The following is a 20,935-nucleotide window of genomic DNA, read 5'->3' as shown; positions in this document are numbered from 1 at the left end:
GGAACATTTCTCCACAATAAAATACCCTGAAAAAAAAAGTGACAGTAAGTTTCTGAAAAGTAGCTTTCAAAAGAGTAACTGTTACTCTTTCCTACATTCCTTATATGGGCTTTTTCAGTTGAAGGTGAGTTAGCTGATCTCATACAGTGGTAGCAGGCTTTTTTTCTCCTAGATACTCAAGGTTTTTCATCCTTCATACAAATCGGCCTTCAGAAAATACACAATTTACAGAGAAAAAAATACTGTTGTTGGTGATGATGGGCGATAGATGATGCCAATGGTAGTAGTGTCACAGTTGGATAATTAAGTAGTAGTGGAGAGGATGAGATGTATTTAGTGAAGTAGAGTAGTGTGTCCTCCCACAATGAGTTCTTGGACTCCCTGGAGGTGTCACGTAATAATAATAATTAATATGACTTGTTAAGCTCTTGATTTCCAGGTTCTACATAATAGGATTTTGCCATATGAAAGATTATTCTTTTTATATTAAACTTATCATGTAATTCAAAATAAAATAGTGACTCAGCAAATAAATATTTTATTAAAATATTTCGATGGTTTTTAATATATATATTATAAAGAATATTACACAGATGTGCTGCAAAAATGAAATGAAAGAGAACATTTAAAAAAAAAAAACTTCCAGCAACAGGCAATTACATAAAGTGATTTACAAAATCATTACAGAAGAAATGAATAATTGTATGAATGACTTTGACAGTACATTTCAGGATCAAAGGCACATGAAAGATGGCATTAGATTTTTTTTTATAACATTTTAATGGAAACAGAAAAATTCATTCTAGCAGTTACAAACAGAATAACAACTTGGAAGAGAGATAACAAGAAAACTAATTGCATACAAAATTTATAGCAGATTTTTTTTTTTTTTTTTTTGAATGAAAGAATATGGCATATAACAAACAAATCATCATAAATTATGTACAGAGTATTACAACAGGGTTTTCAGATAGCAAATCTGAAAGTGTTCTTCCCCATATATTTATAATTGCAAAACTATTGCTGGCCATCTTGATTTTAAACTAATTGCATTTTTTTTTATTTTCAATTCTTCAGATATTAGAGTTGTCTTTCACTACAGCAAACACCATTATAACAAACTGCTGAAAAGTTGTGTTAAACTATCCGCTATAACAAACAATTCCTGTGGTCCCTAAGTGTTTGCTCTAGTAAGAGACAACTGCACTAAAACTGCAGAAAATTTACTCTGCTTGGTAATATTTGCTCAAAAACCATTTGTACTAATAAAATATAACAATTACAAAATAAATATCTGCATTTGTTGCAATCTTCCCTCCTAATAATGGCAGTTACAAATTATCAATATACACATCCGGTTTATAAATTTTCTTCTTCATGAAGAATTAATGTCTGACATTAAAATAAAATTACATTCGAGAAGGTTTGAATCCACAAAAGAAAACATACATATGCACACATGAACATGTACATTCCTTCCCCACTCTGATTATGTAAACACATATCTATATACACATGCACACTCCCCATTACAAAAGTAATTCACATGTAGGAAATTTTGTCTCTATATGCCACCATTCTGCTGAGTATGTTTTAGCCATTTGTAGGAAAAATATGGATGTACTTGTTCAAATCAAAATACAGTCATTTAACCTAAGATTCTAAAATCCCATCCCTAATTTATGTCTGATGAGTACTTGATTCATTTGCTTCTTTTTCCTTTATGGCATTCTCTTCTAATTTTTTTGCAATTTTACCGGGATTGATGGTCACAGATTTGGTACAGTTATATGTTTTATAAATGCCTATCAAACGATCTGCTAATTCAAACATGTTATTTCGGAGAGAGATGATGATGAACTGTGCATTTTTTGTTCGTTCCTGAAAGAAGAAATAAATTTTTTACATTTTAACTTATGGAAAAAACCTGTCCATACAATTAAAATTATGTGAAAGCATTTACTTGATATTCATAATTCTCATGTTAGCATACTATAACATTCCTTCAATACATAAGGTGACTTTGAGAATCATTTTATTTTGTGATAAAACAATTTTTTTACAATTAAAATAATAATTAGGGAGATGCATATTTAGTGAAAGCATCCTTTCAAGCCACATTTCAACTGTGAGAAGAAGCAAAAATCGTGTGGCACCAAATCAGAAGGGTAAGTAGATGTTGTAATGTGAGACACTGTGCTTAGCCAAAAAATGAATTGTCATGAAGGAGAATTTCCTTGCTATTTGTTCATTTCTGCGTCATGAAAAACTTCTCATTCCTCATGATTATATAGAATAGCCCAGGAAATTTCGATTCTTAACATACTTCATCAGTGTGTTAGATAAGAATGGAAAGTCTTATCTAACACAGTGATGAAGTCACCATCAAACATCATGCATATTCAAGAGATTATGTAAAATCTTGTGGCAATGTTTCAACAATTTTGCATCAGTCACTATTATATATTCAATGTTTACTGGCATGAATGAACAACTACTGGGCTCATCATCTTTGACACTTGCATGACCTTCATGGAAGAGTTTATTAAACTCAAACATTTATTATCATTATTATGTGACACCTCAAGGAGTCCAAGGACTCCTTATGGATTGACATTTCACTGTACTCAACTCAATTACCTCCAGATATTTCACAAAGTAATGTGGCATAACATGGGTATGATCTAGTGGAGAGAGTTACATCTTTTTGGGATCTGGGGATTTGAATGCAATATCTCACATGTGCTCTGATAATTTCCTTCACACAGTCATCAAAGGTGTTACTATTTTATATGAATCCCATCCCAAAAAAAGGTTATAAGCCTATGGTTCTATGGGTAGACTAAGGATTAGATAATCTGGAAACCCTGCTCAAAAGATAAAATATAAAACTTTTACAAGTCACACTTCATTAAAGATGGTTGTGGTCATACAAGTGATGAAATTCATCATCATCTATTATAACCTGTTGACTGAAGAGCAGATGCACTAACCACTCAGTCAATTCAACTGGCAATAAAGTATCAGATTATAGATACACATATTCACAAGAAGAAAGAATAATCATTTTTATTATTAGAAACATTTTGGCCAGCATCAGCACATCAGCATTATCATAAGGTGAAACTAGAACAAGGAACAATAATCCTGTTTAAAGAGCTGAACCATGTGCCAGAATGCCACCATACTGGTGGTTACAAATTCAAATGAGATTACGATTAAAGCAAAGTTTTGAAATACAAAAATTAACTGTTGATAGAGAAGAATGTAGAAACTAAACCATATCTGCATATTCCGGTAGTTGGACCAAATTTTTTTTTTTTAAGTAAGTCAAATGACTTACGAAACTTGTCAGGTTTTATTTCTTTATTGTGCTTTTAGCTTAACAAAAAAAAATTTGGTCCAACTACTGGAATATGCAGATATGGTTTAGTTTCTACATTCTTCTCTATCAATTTTAGCTTAATAATAATAATAATAATAAAAATGTGGTCCAATTACCAGGAATATGCCTTATGAACTTCTAAACCACAGAAACCTCCACTTACAATTAAACCATATCTTTTCAGGACCTTGTCTAGCCAACTTCTTAGCTTGTTTTTAAGTTCCTGTACAGGCTGCACAAGAGCCTGTGTGAAAAATTCATCAGAATTTCTGACAAAAAGAAAAAACATAACCTTCAGCCCACAGAATCATGGTCAGTTTTGATATCAAGTCTTTATTTATCAGTGTACTCTGACAAGTCCCTATCCATATATCACAAGCATCTTAGAGATGACTGCAAGATCCTGAAACATACAGTTAACTCTCTCTCTACGTTCTTCTCCATCAATAAAATCACCTTCTGTTTACCATGAATGAAAGACAAACAGCCTCCTCTCTTCCTTCCTGGTGTTTACCAGGTTCTGCACGAGTATCTCCACTTGTACTTTGCATAAACATGATATTTAGTCGAAAAATGACTACAAGAGTGCGTATCTTATATCAACAACAAACCTGAAAACTCTGGTATAGTGAACACTGACAACAACATCATCTGGTACAATACTCACCTTTTACACTGGTGCTATGGTTATTTAAAAGAGTGCTGAATCACTTCCACACTGAAATCAGAATGACTGCCTTTGATCTGGGAGAGTCTCATCTTCATAAATTGGCAACAGTCTCCCTCCCCCCCTTTAAATATAATACTGTCATTATTTGTTATTTTAATTTTTCTTTGGTTTTAATTGTAATCTCACTGGAATTTGTAACCAACCATATGGTGGCATTCCGACATATACCTCAGATCTATAAATAGGATTATTGTTCTTTGTTCTAACTTCGCCTTGTGATTATGCTGATAGCCTGTTAATTTATGGCTGAAATATTTGCAACAATAAAAATTCTTATTATTTCTTCTTGTGAATATGCATTCTAATAATCTTTGCCAAGTGCCATTATAAACTAATTCAAAAAATACAGTATCAGGAAAATCAGAGTTAATGTTTCATATTCAGAGATATATAATTCTAGTTAAACAGGTTGGTTTCTGGTGGAGCTTCCACAGCTTAGTTGATATCAATGATGTCCTTTGGTGGGAAAGACCTGAGTACAGATCCTACCTAAGAAGTGAAAAGCCTTCATTAGGAGTTTGCCACCTCCTTCTGAATGCAAGGAGGTGGCAAACAATCAAGTTACAGGTAATCCAATGATCTTTCATGTTCCCTGAGAGTATATGATAATATGTCATACATTCTCATAGCTTTCTTATCTAATCCACATAACATCTCATAACTGATTCTTTCACTTCTGATCTATCATTTGTTTCTTTTCCACCACATCATTCCTACCAGTATGACATACACTCAAAAACTGTTCATTAAATAATTCCACTTTTTTTTTTTTTTTAAAGACAAACCTTTATAAACTCAAGGAGCTATACAAGCTTGTTACAGCAGGCTTTTACAAACACACATGCCCATGGTGGAATTTCATACATATTTCATCTGCAAAATTCACCATATAACCATAAACATCCAAGAGTTACTCAGCCTGAGATCTTGTTTTAGAGGCTAAACATTTCATTTTTTCCCATCACTAAAGACTTTCAATAAGCAGGATCATAATTTTACACAAGAAAATCATCTATCATAAAAACCATTACAATTCTCCTCCATTCTGATCCAATAATAATCATCATTTGATGATTGAATCAGAAGCTCATTAGAGGGTGCATATCAGAAAATGTTGAACTCAAGTGAATAAATATCAAGTTTTTCTTTCTAATAACCTCATCTTTGCACGATTCTGCCATTAATACATTGTTCACTCTGCTAATCTTCCTCAGAATTCATTCAATGATGGTACCTTTCAATTAATTGTTTCATTTTCAATTTTATTTGCATCCATAAATTAAAATTGGTTTAAACGCCTTGTATTCTGCTGTTTAGTGATTTTTGCTAATTCCACTCTTATTCAATAATAAATATATTTGACTGATTGCTAATCATGCTCACTTTGCTTATTCTATTTTCTATTTCCATGTTTATTATCATTACTATAAATTGTGACTAAATAGCTGAAGTGTTTTCCATTCAAAAAAGGTTGATATTTTCCATCCTACATATTTGCATTATTTAAGAGTATAACAGTATTTGCATAGAGCAAAAAACTGAGTTTGATATCTCTAATTCTGATATCATATTTAATGCTACTTTTCTTCATGATAAGTTTCCTATAAATGAGAATAATAGTGAGGATAGCATGCACTTTTTTAGCTTACATCTAACTTATAATGTAAACTTAATCATATACGAGCAGGGGGGAGGGGTTGAAAAGTTCTGATAAACACTTAGAACAAAAATTATATTAAGCAACTGATATAGCCAAAAGAAAAACATATCTTAAAATGCTTTAACCCTTATGTTTCATCAAATTATAATAATGGGGATTAAAGGGTTTTAAGATATGTTCATCTTTTTTCTTTTAGGATATATAATAAGACATGTCCGAGGTTTTTAAGAAATTCAAACTTTTCAGCCCACGCATTCAGGTGTAGGCTGCCTCTCTTATACAAATCCAATCTTCCTCCAACTCACTCCACACATCCAAAAACTTGCATCCATTCCTTCTACACAGCCTACGTATCCAATTGTTTGTCATCATAGCCCTTCTTCTTAATTTATTTTTATCATATCGAGATAAATTACTGACGATTTTCACTTTCATCTCTTCCAACAACCTTTTCATGTCCTCTCTTATACTGAACTTATTGCTAGTTAAGTCATTAGTACCTACTACTATGATATCTTTACTTTTCTGTTTTTGAATTGCTTCCTTTATATTCTTAATTTTCACTCCAGAAAAAAAAATTTGAAGTTATAACTCTCTCATCAATAGCATGTTTTATTATAGAGTCATCACCATACCAAATATCATCTTTCTTTTTACAAACGACATCACTTATCTGATTTCCATTACTTCCTGACTTACCTGTTTCTGTGCTTTGTTGTTTCTTATTTTGGCACTTAATTTTCTTATTCTCCCTGTGTTCATTTAAACATCTATTAACTTTTTGTAATTCCAGTCTCTCTCTCTCTCTCTCTGGTGATCTGCTTTAATTTTGCTATTTCAGAGGCTAATTCATTTTCATTAACCTCCTCCACATCTCCAATAACTTCATTAGCGGGGCTAGCCTTCTTATTCTCGCCTACAGTGCTCTTTTTTTAGCATTACATTTCCTGTGTGTTTTTGGTGCCAATTTAAACTTATACTTATTATTGAAATATAAAAATAAAAATTATAAAAAATAAAATAAAAATTAACAAAAATAAATTAATAATAAAAATATACTAAAATCTACACGAATATACTATAAAACACTAATTTTCTAAGGAAAAAACACAATAAAACAGACAAAAATTTTACACAAGCACTAAATTTACCGAATGCTTTTGCATTAGCTCGAGATGGCTGAGATACATATAAGAGAGTAGTATATGGTGGAGTGAAATCTAGGAGAATGAGGGTGACTAGTGGAGTGCCTTAAGGCTCTGTACTGAGGCCATTACTCTTTAATTTGTATATTAATGATATAGGGAATGATTTAAGGGGTGGAGTGGGATATTCAGCTGTTTGCTGATGATGCAAAACTAGAGAGAGTAATAGTTGATAAAGGTAATGTAGATATTCTGCAGGATGATCTTAATAAACTGGCATTGTGGGTGAGGGATAATGGTTATCAATTTAATGTTGCAAAATATAAGGTTATGCACTTTGGGATGAAAAGATCATACTGTGTATTATATTGATTGCAGGAACTGATTAGGTGATGTGGGAGTGATTTTGGGCAGCATGCTGCGAGAGTTGAAAAATAGCTCCAAGGATTACTTGGATGTGAAGACACCCTGGGTGTTCTTTAATGAGGTATGACATGGCTGCATCTTAAGTCACTTGCAGTAACTACTATGCACAAATTTGCCATCTAGGTTTCTTGGGAATACAATGTAATGGGAGTATCCAGAGGACAAGTGATGAAGGAGGTGAATGGTCTATGGCATGCTCCTTGTGAGGCTAGATTGAAGGTGTGTTGGTTGCAAAGTCTAGTCGACAAGTAGAAAAGAAGAGACAAAATATAAACTTCTAAATTATTAAAGGGGTTCTAATAAGATTGACACAAAACAAATCTTTCAATACATGAGTAGAGAGAGAGAGAGAGAGAGAGAGATAAAGAATGGAGTGGATCATCCTTGGAAGTTATGTAAGCCATAGCTGTGTGTAAAGGCTAAAGTGCTAGGAGGAATTCATATTGGAGCATTAATGGAATAAAACATGCCAAAGAGTACAATATAACTTGTAACACACAAAAGCAACACAAAACTAAGTGAAACATATGGATAACAAACAAGAGTTATAACTAGGTGGAGCACACTATCTAGTTCTTTTGTGAGAATTGTCAATTTTCAACAGTCTCCATCATTCTCTATACACTTTTGCCATTTTTGAGTGCAATGCAGTATGACAACCAACATAAAAGAATTTACTTCAATGTCAGAGCCCTTCAGCTCCTTGCCATCCAACCCTATCTACACACTAAGATCTATGCTATGAGTGGGATGGAAAGGATGAGTCTAGCCAAATGTTGTAATTGCATCTCTTGTGTACAAACTGGCTTAGTGTCCAGCACAACTAAGTTGCTCATGTCAATGGTATCAAATCTGTATACATTTTAGAGATAGGTATGAATTTACAATGGACTCACTTGCAGTAAGAAATTCAATACCACTCTCTGCTTCATACATACATCTGTAACAGCCACCATGCTGAACAACACTTGTGTGCTGTGCTCATGTGATCAACCAGAGTGCCAGTTACTACATTTGAACAATCTACTACTATCTGCTGAGGAATTGTACAGATTTCTGCTCGAATCAAAAAAAGAGGAAGCATTACTTTTATACTGACTGTTGTACTCCTCACCACATTCCCCCTGAATGTTTTCTACTACTACCGTTTATCTAATCACTAATCGCTTTTATGGTATTCTTTCCTCCACCAATTCTAAGTTTTATTTCAATACCCCAAAAGGGTATTTACCTTCCATAGGTTCACATGTTTCTTCATATTTGATCAAGGCACATGCTTACTTATTTGTTGGGAGCTATTGATATTTTTCCTTCTTGTCCAAAACTACCTCTTTAAGTCCATCACAAAGCTTGCATTTTTCTATCCATGCAAAAAAAACTTTACCACATGCCCTCCTGGCAATAAATCAAACTTTCTTCACTGTCACTGATCCTCCAAGGTTTAGCATTTGCTTTCAAGCTCTCATCTTTTCTTGAATATTTGAGTCTACAGTTCATCTCTGAAAGCTGACAGTCTTTGAATCATTGTAAAATTTTTGCACATATTTTTTCTTTTCAATATGAGATTCAGTTTTATCCTCTTCAAAATCAAATGGTGATCCCTTTCTATTTCAAATTCCTTTATATTTGTGTCCTGAACCAACATGAAGATAAACAATAATAGTCAATAAGACTATCCTTATTTCTTGTCTTCTCTCCATGTGAATTTGTACACACCTTTATGAGAGAACATATTATTAATAATGATTAGTTCATGTCCTGAACAGAAATCTAACAATACTTACCACTGTTATTAGCTTCACTCTTTTCTCTCAATTTTTGCAAAACATTTCCATATAGTTAGGATTCATTTCACAGCCTGCTGTTTAGACCTTGAACAAGGCCCAACTTTTCCTATTTCTTTAAGTCAGCTGCCCCCCCCCCCTTTTTAAAAACGAAGTTTTCTGTATCAAACAAAGAATTTGTCTGATGCAACCTATAACAGGGTGTGCAGCATTTTTGACCTCATCCCCACCCCCAACTTAATTTTTGGCCCAAATGAATGTTATAAGACTAGTATTTATTTATTTTTGTCATAGCATTAATTGCATGTGATCTCAGGCTAGTTTCCCTGCCTACAACTATACCAAAACAGTTAGAATATCCTTAAACAATGTAATAAAAAATTACATTCCAAATTTATGGGTAAAAATTTGAATGGTGATTTGCAAGGAACTTGTAGAATTCCTACCTCCCTCATTTTTATTCACTAGGGCTAAACTACTCAGAGAATACAGCAACATAAGATTAGAAATTTGGCTAACATCAGCAGAAGCAATGCAATCTACAGCAGGAAGAAGTGGCTTCCTACAATCATCATTATAGCCAATATTTTTCAAATTGGGATTATTTCAATTGAATGTCTATAGAGGAGAAGTATGAGAAAGAATTAAATCAGATTAATTTTTTTCATTAATCTGATTCAATGCTGCTACAAATTTAGAGAGCTGTTCTACTTAGAAATGAGCTACACTATACTACATAGTAGTCTTTATTGTTCATTTTATGCTGACAAATTAGCACCTTGGCAGATGCATATAATAAAGGTTAAACAATGTTTTATCTTTAAAACTAGTTTTACACATGAACTATTTTGTTGAAACACCAGATGTCTACTATAGAAATTTCATAAAACTACATATATTAATTTTAAAATACCTATAAAATTTAAAATTGCTCCATTAACTCACTTTTATGTAGTTTCCAACGATGGAAACATTCTTGAAATCCAATGCAGCATCTATCTCATCCATTACATATAAAGGTGTCGGTTTGTAATAATGCAAAGCAAAAACTAATGCAAGGGAACTTAAAGTCTTTTCTCCTCCAGAGAGATTAGAGATATTTTTCCAGGATTTTTTAGGTGGTCTTACACTGTATAAAGAAAATAGAAGAAAACATATACTGAAAATTTTACATAGTTTAAGTAGTATTCAATAAGGAAAACATGTAGTACACAAGTTTGAATGCAAATATAGTTCCGGCATTCATGCTGTTAACATTCAAGACATTTGAAGACTAAAACAGTCTTCAAAACAGATTTCTTGCTGAAATCTATAACCAACATACTAAAAGAATATTTTTAAAAAAATAGCCACAGGCAACTCTAAAATACCATTGGTGACATGACTTTGTCTATGGTTTTATAGAAAACAACGTTAGAATGAACTCACTAACAAACTACCCAAAAGTGCAGATGAAATCATCACTAGTAGTGAGTTGACTGTATTTTCAAAGTTTTACACATATATACAGGGTGTTCCATAAATTTGTAAATATTTCAAGAATTCATAAAAATTGATATATTGGAGTGTGGTTTGCATGAAAGTGAATCACAAGGAGGGAGTTTTTATTTTATGAGTTGTTCTTGACCAAATGTACTGATGAGAAACTGATTCACGGGAGATGCGATATGAAGTGACGCCCTGTCCTGCATGAATGTGACTGTGCGAAGAACCCCCCCCACCCACCCACCCACTGCAAGCATGGTACCACGTTTTTGTGTAGCAGTTGCAAATAGTGCTGTGCATTTACTAATCAAGTCTTCAAGCCCTTGTTAGCCATGGCTCTTCAAAGAAAAAGGAACCGACAATGACAGATGCAGTGAAGCCACACCAAACAATGAATTCAACGGCTCTTCTGTGTGGGTGTGTGGATTATCCTGCACCGAAATTAGAAAGTTATGCATATTAACTGTCCCATGCAACAAAAAATGAGCATTGTCTGTCCAGAAGATGTTGTACAGCCATTGTAGATCTTCTGCAACTTTTGTCGAAGCCCAGATTGCAAATTCCTCCTGCTTAGTAGTATTACTTGGTAACAGTCAGTGAAGAGATTGCAGCTTGTATGGTTTCAAGCCTAATACACACCATGAAGGATGCGGAATACGGACATTTTTTGCTATGTACACGAATCTCAGCTTCCAATGCACTGCTTAGACTGTTCATTGATTGTGCTTCTAGGGCAGGCATGTCAAACTCGTTTACCTCCAAGGGCCAAATTAAGAATTCTACATCAAGCCTCAGGCAGCAACAGAAAAAAAAATCTCAAAATAAAGAGGAAACAGATTTTTAATATTAACATTAGAGTATATAAGTACAAAATATAACCATATTACAAAAATACATATAAAATATAAAGTTTACATATTTAAATAAAATTATACATACCATTTTTCTGAAGAAACTTGACAACATTTTTCATTAACGAAATCTTCAAAATTTGGTTGAATTTGTTGAGCCGTAGTTATTTTCAATATTGCTTGCACATGCTGTCTGTTAATATTGATCTTTCTGCAGCTTTATTATTCTTTAAAGTTGAAAATAGTTGTTCGCATAAATATGTGCTACGGAACATAGATAAAATATGCCTAATTGCACATAACACATTGGGGTATCAATCGACTGATAAATAATTATAGAACTTTGGAATTCCAACATCCATATATTTTTGTTTTCAATACGGAATCACACTGAATTTAGATTAATTCTGACTGTAAACTGTCATCAGCAGTTTCAACATCAATCGATAGAGGAGAAGTAAATAGGTGAAACTGATTTTCATATTTCTTAAAATCTAAAAATCTTCTTTCGAAATCATTTTCTAATAACTTCATTTGATTGGCATATCCTGAAAATTTCAATTTCGGTGATTTTTGTAATAACGATTGAAAACATTCAAAATGGGATAAATTTTCTTTTTGAATTTGTTTTTGCCAAAGTAATAATTTCTGTTTGAAAATGCTAATATTGTCAAATAACATGGTAACTAACTACTTGATGTTTGCCTTATAGCTTAAGATTAAGTTGACTAAGGTGACTTGTAACGCCAACTGAAAAAGCCAGGTCCTTTATCCATTGATCATTTTTTAATATTTCACATTCATAATTTTTCAATTCTAAAAAAATAGTAATTTCATCCAGCAATTCGAAGAATTACTTTAAAAATTTATGACTGGAAAGCCATCTAATTTCTGTATAATAAGGTAGATTGCTATATTCACTTTCTATATCTCTAGAAAGTTAATAAATTGACGATGATTAAGCCCACATGCACGAACATAATTTACAATTTTACTAACATTTTTTAGGACATGTCCAATATTTAAAACCAGAGCATAGTATTTGCTGATGAATAATGCAATGAAGATGTTGAAAATTATTATTACCTTATTCTTTGCATTTTTCTTTTAAATTTGTAACAACTCTTTTAACAACACCAGTCATTGCAGGAGCACCATCAAACTAGACAAACTAGCTTTTTTAACGGTAAATTGTATTCATTCAAAACTTCTATAACAGAGTCAAAAATATCAACTCCAATGGTTGTATCGTGCATAGGAATAATTTCTAGAAGTTCTTCAATTACTTTTAGGTTCATATCACATCCACGAATAAAAACAGCCAGCTGAGCGATATCCCGTACATTTGTACTTTCGTCAATTGCAAGGGAATAGGTCTCAAATGTTGGAATTATTGATTTTAGTTGATTTCTTAAGTTCCCGGCTATATCATCAATTCACTAGCAATGGTATTCCAAGATAAGCTTATATTTTTAAATTTCTTTAATTGATCAAGAGGACACAACACTTCAACTGCTTTAATAATACATTCGCGAATAAATTTCCCCTTCAGTGAATGGTTTTGACTTGCTTGCAATTAAATGTGATAACAAATAACTGGTTTTTACTGTGGCTCTATTATCTTCAATAGGTTTGGAAAATACATTTTGTTGATTTTGAAGTTGAAGTGTCAACTTTAATTCTGACAATTTATCTTCACAAAGTTTCGCAACACATTTGTCACAGCTTTCTTTATGATTTGTATCGTAATGCCTTTTAATATTATATTCTTTGCAAATTGCAATAGAGTTTCTACATATCAGGCATAAATTTTTTTTTTTCTCCCCTTGAATATTAAAATATTGTAACTCCCATTTTTCTTGAAAATTACGATGTTCTTCAATTAATCGTTTTTTTACTCATACTGGTTGAAGGTTTCGACATTATTTTTATAAATTCTTTATTAATTATTAAGAAAACACTTTCTTACGACTTGAAAATTGCTAATGGTTAGCTCCGATTGCTGTGGTCAGAGGATGTAGCTGTGTACGTAGACTTGCTCATCAAAATTCGATATTTATGCAGTGGTGTAACTAGAATTTTTGAAATGACAAACAGGACATTACTTCCTTTAGAAATTGCAGAGTAATTTGGCATATAAAATAATCTTAAGTGGAAATGTGAAATTTTTAAACATGTTTATTTAAATTGGTGTTGTCAAAAGTTAAATAACCATATTGGTTACAAAGTTTAGCGGGCTGCATGTCACTCGTCAGCAGGCCTGTGTGTTTGACATGCCTGCTCTAGGGCATTCATTTGTGATAGCACAGCACTGTCCTGCTGGTGCAAGGGTGAGCTGACAAACTTCCAGTTTCCTCAAAATGCAGTATGAGAGGCTGTAGTCTGGCTGGAGTGATAGGAACTCCACTTTTCTTCATTCTTTCTGCATTTGAAACTTTTGTAAAGCTTCTGCTGCCAATTCCCTGCTTATATAAAACAACTTCACTAACAATGCATTATCCACCAATGTCAACATTACAACAAAAAACCTTTCTTTTCACAAAAAAGAATTCTGCTCAAACCAATGACTAGGAATTTGCACGCATTCATTACGAGCTGCCAGTGTTACGCCCTTTATAGAACTCTCATTTGCTGTATCTCACAAATGAAGCATGTGGTACAGTGTAAAATTCGATGCAATGTTATAATTTTTCCAAAATTTTATTGCATTGACTTTTACAGGAGTCACATCCAAAATTCACAAAAAGTAAACTTGTAAATTTTATGTGTAAACAGAAGATATATGAATGTGTAGTTCAAGGGAAAATGCCCTAGAAATCAGAAATATGTTAGAATTTATCTATGTAAGTAATACCAAAAGCCCATGCATAGAGACCCAGAGGAATTAAACATGATAAAATAGAGTAAACAGATGTCTTAAAATAGAAGTTCAAGGGCAATACTTTAGAATTCGGAAATGTATTTGATGTTATCACTTAGTATTAGGTGAAAAAGAAACCTATTGTAACCAAAGTAGTCTGATACCGCCTTCAAGGTCAATACCAAAAGAGGCCAGTATACATCAGAAGCTGTTATGCTATGCTGTAAAAGGGATTATACGTACACTACAGGGAGATCTAGAAGTCTGCGTTTTCTAGAAGGATAAGAGTTTGCAAGTGAAAGGTACGGGGGTCTCAGACCTTAATTCAAAGTTATTACTGTTATTACTGAGGAAAGGAAAGTAGCATCATTTTAGTGCATACCTTGTATTACTGTTTTAGTATAAATAAACATGTTGGTTATATTTAAAAAGAGTGTCGTCTGATCTTTTTCGCAACTGCACTGTTCTCAAAAAAAAAAAAAAAAAAAAAAAAAAAAAAAAAAAAAAAAAAAAAACCCGATGCTGTGAGCAGGGGAGATTGGAATTCAGTATATTTGAGTTAAGAGTTAGCCACGACTGTATATAATTATAGAGAGGAACTTTATTGGAAGTGTAAATATTTTCTTATGCCAACATTACAGATTTTGGAGAACTTTAGTGGTGCAGCTAGTAATAAATAAATAAATTTCTAGAGATCTCCAGCATAAGGAAAGAATACTAAAGGTAGAGAAGGGAAATAAGATTAAATGAGTACATGAAAGGAAAAGGATAAAGTTAAAGTTAACGAATAAAAATTAGCGAATAAAGATAACAAATAAAAATAGAAGCCGAGGATAAAGAAAGCAATATTTTACAACAATCAGCCGGTAAAATAAAAAACCTCATAATATTACAATGGCGCAGTGCTGACAGGATAAAATCCACAATAATTGAAATAAACAAGAGTGGATTTGGAACAGTTTTGCAAAAAGATCAGGCAACAAAAGTGAAATAAGAAAGTGTATATATATTCTGTAAGAAATTTTTTTAAAATCATGAATGTGGATAGCGTAAATTCGGGAGCTACAAGTAGCAACACAATGGGTGATAGAGAGTTTTTTAGGACAATTAATCCTCATCTCATCATCCCACAATTCTCTGGAGAGGACCACGATGATGTGTCCTTCTTCAGGTTTGCTGAAGAATTGAGAAATATTGGCAATTGGTCGGACTTCCAACTTCTGATCATACTGCGGAATAAATTGGTTGGAAGGGCCAAGAATTTTTTGTATTCCTCTCCTATATTGTGAGACACTCTGGAATACAATAAATTCAAGGATACCCTGATATCCCAATTTTCCAAGGTTAGAAGCACAGCTCCGAACCTGTGGATATTACAGAAATGCACTCAGGAAAGAAAGGAAACCGTCACCAATTTTTACAACCAATCTTTATCTCTAGCAAATAGCCTGAGCATATCAAATGATGACAGAAGTCATCTTGACTGGGCGGTTTTTCACCAATTCAGATTAGGGATAAGGAAAGAATTCCGTGAAACAGCATATAAAAAGAAAATTAGTAATTTAGACGAGTGCTACCTAGCAGTAAAGGAAAAAGAGGAAAGGCTAGGCGACTTTCATCCTACATCTAGTGCCAGTCAGATACACACTATTACAAAAGAATCTGACTCAAATAAAGATGAAAAACAAGAAAAGAATCCAGAAAATTCAAAGGGGAGGGCAAAAGAGCAACAGATAGAGAGAATTGAAGATAAAAGTAAGGCAATAGCAGTAAACAAGGTGGCAACTGACAGAGGGACCACCTCAAGTGTTGCAGACTCATTCAAACAAGGAAGAAATACACTTTTTGATCAGACAAGAGGTAGAGCGGTTATACCAACCCCTGATGGATAAACTTGACTCTGTTTTCAAGCAACTGCAAGAAACCAGAGCAAAACCATCCATAGAGACCCCGAGTCATTAACGAGTAAGTAACGAAGGGGAAAGCAGAGGGGCAGCACCCTAATGTTATAACTGCAACAAGTTTGAGCACATTGCCAGGTATTGTTTTCGGAATAAAAGGAAATTTTTTGCAAATAAGCATTTCGAATCAAATATGCTGGGTACCTGCCACAATCCCACAAGCAGATTTAGGAAAATAAGAGAATTCCAGGAACAACATGCGAAGCTCATGACAGTCAATCAAGGAAGAATTAGGGGAATACAGTGCGATGCTTTGTTAGATATTGGATCCCAAGTTTCGGTAATAACTGGACCGCTATTCAAAAGATTAAGGTCCAGAGTATCTAACTGTGTCACAAAACTAAGCAGACCTGTTAAGCTAAGTGGAATTGCAAATCCCACTATTTATGCTCCAAAAAAATTAAAGGTAAACATGTGGTTGCCTGGTTTCGGTTTGAATGTCTTACCTGAGCCATTCTATCAGAGACCTCTCAACATGGGGCTCGAATAATACTGGGAACCGACTTCTTAAAAAGTCATGGGTTCTCATGTAACTTCAGCACCCAGGAAGTTTCTTTGATGGGAATAAAGCAGGCTAAAGGAGATGCTCGAACATTTCGAACTGACAGAGCTAGTAAGGATAGAAGGATGAACAACCACAAATACAGATGTATTATAGGTGAGCGAAAATGTATGTGGAAGGGAAGAAAATGATCCCTCAGTAATCAGAAATAGCCTACAAGATGAAGTGGAAAGAACTTTTCACATATCAAGTGTGAAGGTGGCAGTAAGCCAAGAGGAAGACATGGAGCTTACAGAAAGTAAAGATAAAAGCACAATGGAAATAAACTTAATAGAGAAAGAGAAAGGGAGCAGCAACAGACGTCCTACACGTCCAAATCACATACCTTAACTAAACTGTGGAGAATTCAAAGGACGAAAGGAGGTGATAGAAATGAGAGCAATAATTTTGAAGGAAACAGAGAGAGAGCATGGTATAAAGTGAACAATAAATGCCCAAGGAGTAAGTTGAGCATCAACGCTGACAAATGTAATTCTCAACATCTATGGCACCAGAAAGAGCTGACGCATCGGACTGAGTGTTTTCTTCACTCACTAAAACGCCAATAAAACTGAGTATTCTCCACTCCAGAGAGAGAATAACACACAGCACACAGCTAATGTAAAGAAAAAAATTTATCATCCACATTCGTGTCTAAAAATATTTTTCGTGAAGGGGTGGGCTTTTGTAAAATTCGATGCAGCGTTATAATTTTTCCAAAATTTTATTGCAGACTTTTACAAGAGTCACATCCAAAATTCACAAAAAAGTAAACTTGTAAATTTTATATGTAAATAATACTAACAGCCCATATAAATTAGCCCAGAAAAATTAGCACGATACTGTGTAAATAGAAGATATATGAATATGTAGTTCAAGGGAAAATGCCCTAGAAATCAGAAATATGTTAGAATTTATCTATGTAAGTAATACCAAAAGCCCATGTATAGAGACCCAGCGGAATTAAACATGCTAAAATAGAGTAAACAGATGTCTTAAAATAGAAGTTCAAGAGCAATACTTTAGAATTCGGAAATGTATTTGATGTTATCACTTAGTATTGGGTGAAAAAGAAACCTATTGTAACCAAAGCAGTCCGATACCGCCTTCAGGGTCAATAGCAAAAGAGGGCGGTATACATCAGAAGCTGTTACACTATGCTGTAAAAGGGATTAAACATACACTTCAGGGAGATCTAGAAGTCTGCACTTTCTTGAAGGATAAGAGTTTGCATGTGAAAGGTACAGGGGTCTCAGACCTTAATTCAAAGTTTGCGCAGGAATATCTGGGATCCAAAATCTTCACGTAGGGTCCCGCAAGAAGCCAAATAAAAGGATCATAGAATCGACTATCGACAGAGTTGACACCAGATGAAAAGGAGGGAGTCGATCCATGGACTACGTCGGATCCGGATAAAGTCGTGGAGGGTAACCGGAGGTGAAATCGTACAGAGCGAATAGTGGCCCAGGATCAGGATGACAGAGCCTTGACCATCAGACCTTGCTTAGTGCCTACAATGCCGGAAGATCGCGCTCCAGCCCCGTGAGCCATTCCAGAGGAGAACATGGTATCCATGAAACCTCTAAAGTGATAGACCAAGCCCTAACATAGAGATGGATCCTGAATAAGTCTGTAAAGGAAATACGACTAAGTGCACTGTATCTATGGAGGAGTCATGCGAGTTGAATTTTGTTGCAAACCCTTTTTTTTTATTTTTATGATGTGAAGGACTGTTTAGAAAGACTGAATTTATAGAACTGCTATATAGAGGAGATTGAAAACTTGTTCGCATAGAGAGAAGCTGTTTTTAAAGTAATTGCAAAATACATTAATAAAAATTTTAACTTACATTGTATTGTAAAGAACTGGTTCAGAAGAACTGACAAGATTATAGAATTAAGAAATATAATGTTATGAGAAGTAGTTTGCTTAAAGAGTGTTATATTTTATGTGAAGGTTGGAATTGGAGATTATAATTAATCAAAGCATGGAAGTTCCTAAACTGTAAATAGGCTGATAGTTAATAGTTATCTAATTTAATTGTTTAATAATTTATGTCACTGTATTTTGTTGCATGCCTAAGAATTTGTCCTATATGATGTTTTTTTTTTTTTTTTTTAAGGTGCTTAGCTTAGAGAGGAAAGGAAAGTAGCATTCTTTTAGTGCATACCTTGTATTACTGTTTTAGTATAAATAAACATGTTTGTTATATTTAAAAGGAGTGCCGTCTGATCTTTTTCGCAACTGCACTGTTCTAAAAAAAAACCCCAATCCTGTGAGCGGGGGAGATTGGAATTTGGTACGAATTTTGAGTTAAGAGTTAGCCACGACTGTATATAATTATAGAGAGGAACTTTACCAGAAGTATAAATATTTTCTTATGCCATTTGGAGAACTTTAGTGGCACAGCTAGGAATAAATAAATAAATTTCTAGAGATCTCCAGCATAAGGAAAGAATACTAAAGGTAGAGAAAGGGAAATAAGATTAAACGAGTACATGAAAGGATAAAGTTAACGAATAAAAATATAGAAGCCAAGGATAAAGAAAGCAATATTTTACAACAATCAGCCAGTAAAATATAAAATCTCAATATTACAACAGCATCCTTTTATCAGTGAAACCCTCCTTGTGATTTACTGTTATGCAAACTGCACTCTAATATACCAATTTTTCTGATTTTTATGAATTACTGAAATGTTTACAAATGTATGGGACACCCTGTATTTGGAAGTGCAATTGTTTGCCGATGATGCAAAGATAGGCAGAGCAATCAGGAATGCTACTGATATTCAGCACTTCCAAAATAATCTGAATAGGCTGGAAATTTGGGCAAACGAAAAGTTAAAAGTTATGCACTTTGGCATGTATGAGATTTCCAGCGGGATATTATATTAGCAGGGTTATGCTACAAGAAACTGAACAGGCAAGGGATCTTGGCTTATTGATGGATAGGAAGTTGATGTTCAAAGGTCACAGAGCAAAAGTTGCAAATACAACTCAGAGAATAACTGTGAAGTGAATGTTGACATCTAAAAATATGGAAGTCATTTTGCCTGTTTGTAAGGATTTGATAACACCACACCTGGATTATTCTCAACAACTTAAGTCTCTCATATTGCAAGGGGATAAAGAAGCTGTGGAAAGGGTGCAAAAAAAGTTATAAAGACTATGTCCAGATTATGGGATTTAGATTATGAGGATAGATTACGAGTATGTGGATTACAGACTGATTAACAGGAAAAAGAGGGGTGAGATATAAGATTTTTATGATAGAGCTGTATAAACTTTTGAATGGATGCTATAGGATATTGTCTGATGAAATTTTCTGTTATATGGAAGGCAGGCAGAGAAAACGATGGAGGGGGGGGGGGGGGAAGTATCCATGGAAGTTAAGTCTGTTCACAGTGAAGAAAGGGGTAAGAGCTAGGTTTTTCTCTCACAGAGCAGTGAGTGAATGAGTGCAATATGCCTTTAGGGGTAGTGAGTGCATCTAGTGTGAATGAATTTAAGGTATGACAGTTGATTGGTGATTTATAGCCTCCCATGATGAGTCCTTGACTCTTTGGAGGTCTCAAATAATAATAATAATAATTATCTAGCTTTCAATGTGAATAGAAAATACGAATATAACAAGGGTGTCAAAATATTTCAGAAGCATCCTTTAGTAATTTTACTTTATAAATAATATTATTAAATAGATATGATTAAGGCAAAGTGTTTATGAATAACTACTACTGGAATGATACATCTTTTTTCCACTATTATCAATATACATATATGTAAGGATAATAGAGACAAAAGACCTATCTTGAGAGACTACAGTTAATCCCCCAACCGGCCAGGAAGTATATATACATCCAGATACGATTCTGTAACACCTTTTGAATAACATGGATAAGAAAAGCAAGTTGGTCTCTGTTAGATCCTAAATGAAGGAATCTTGGAAAGAAATCATTCATTTAGAACCTAACATATAAAACTTGCTGGCAAAGAGAAATACCTGCACATCAGTTGTAATTAAAAGTGAAACTTCTTCACTTTATGTAAAATTTGTATTCTTTATTTTAAGTACCTCATATTTAAGTTGTGGTGATTATATTAAGAT

At 33.7% G+C, this 20,935-nt stretch overlaps 1 protein-coding gene across 1 annotated transcript in view; it reads right to left on the bottom strand.

The window, feature by feature from the left end:
- Positions 1 to 583: 583 nt before the first annotated feature.
- glu (structural maintenance of chromosomes 4-like protein gluon) overlaps positions 584 to 20,935 on the bottom strand; it is a 384,191-nt gene continuing 363,839 nt past the window's right edge. Inside the window, exons 26-27 of the mRNA XM_090413308.1 lie at positions 10,076 to 10,259; positions 584 to 1,881 (exon numbers count right to left, since the gene is read on the bottom strand). Coding sequence (XP_090269434.1) covers positions 1,681 to 1,881; positions 10,076 to 10,259 — 385 coding nt within the window. The 3' untranslated portion in view covers positions 584 to 1,680. The remainder of the gene's footprint in view (positions 1,882 to 10,075; positions 10,260 to 20,935) is intronic.

This window comes from Typopeltis vanoorti, chromosome 24 (genome assembly GCF_054136105.1).
Source record: "Typopeltis vanoorti isolate ZY-2024b chromosome 24, IOZ_Tvanoo_1.0, whole genome shotgun sequence".
NCBI lineage: Eukaryota > Metazoa > Arthropoda > Arachnida > Uropygi > Thelyphonidae > Typopeltis > Typopeltis vanoorti.
Note: the sequence above shows the minus strand (reverse complement) of the source record. Positions and strands in the feature narration are given on the sequence as shown.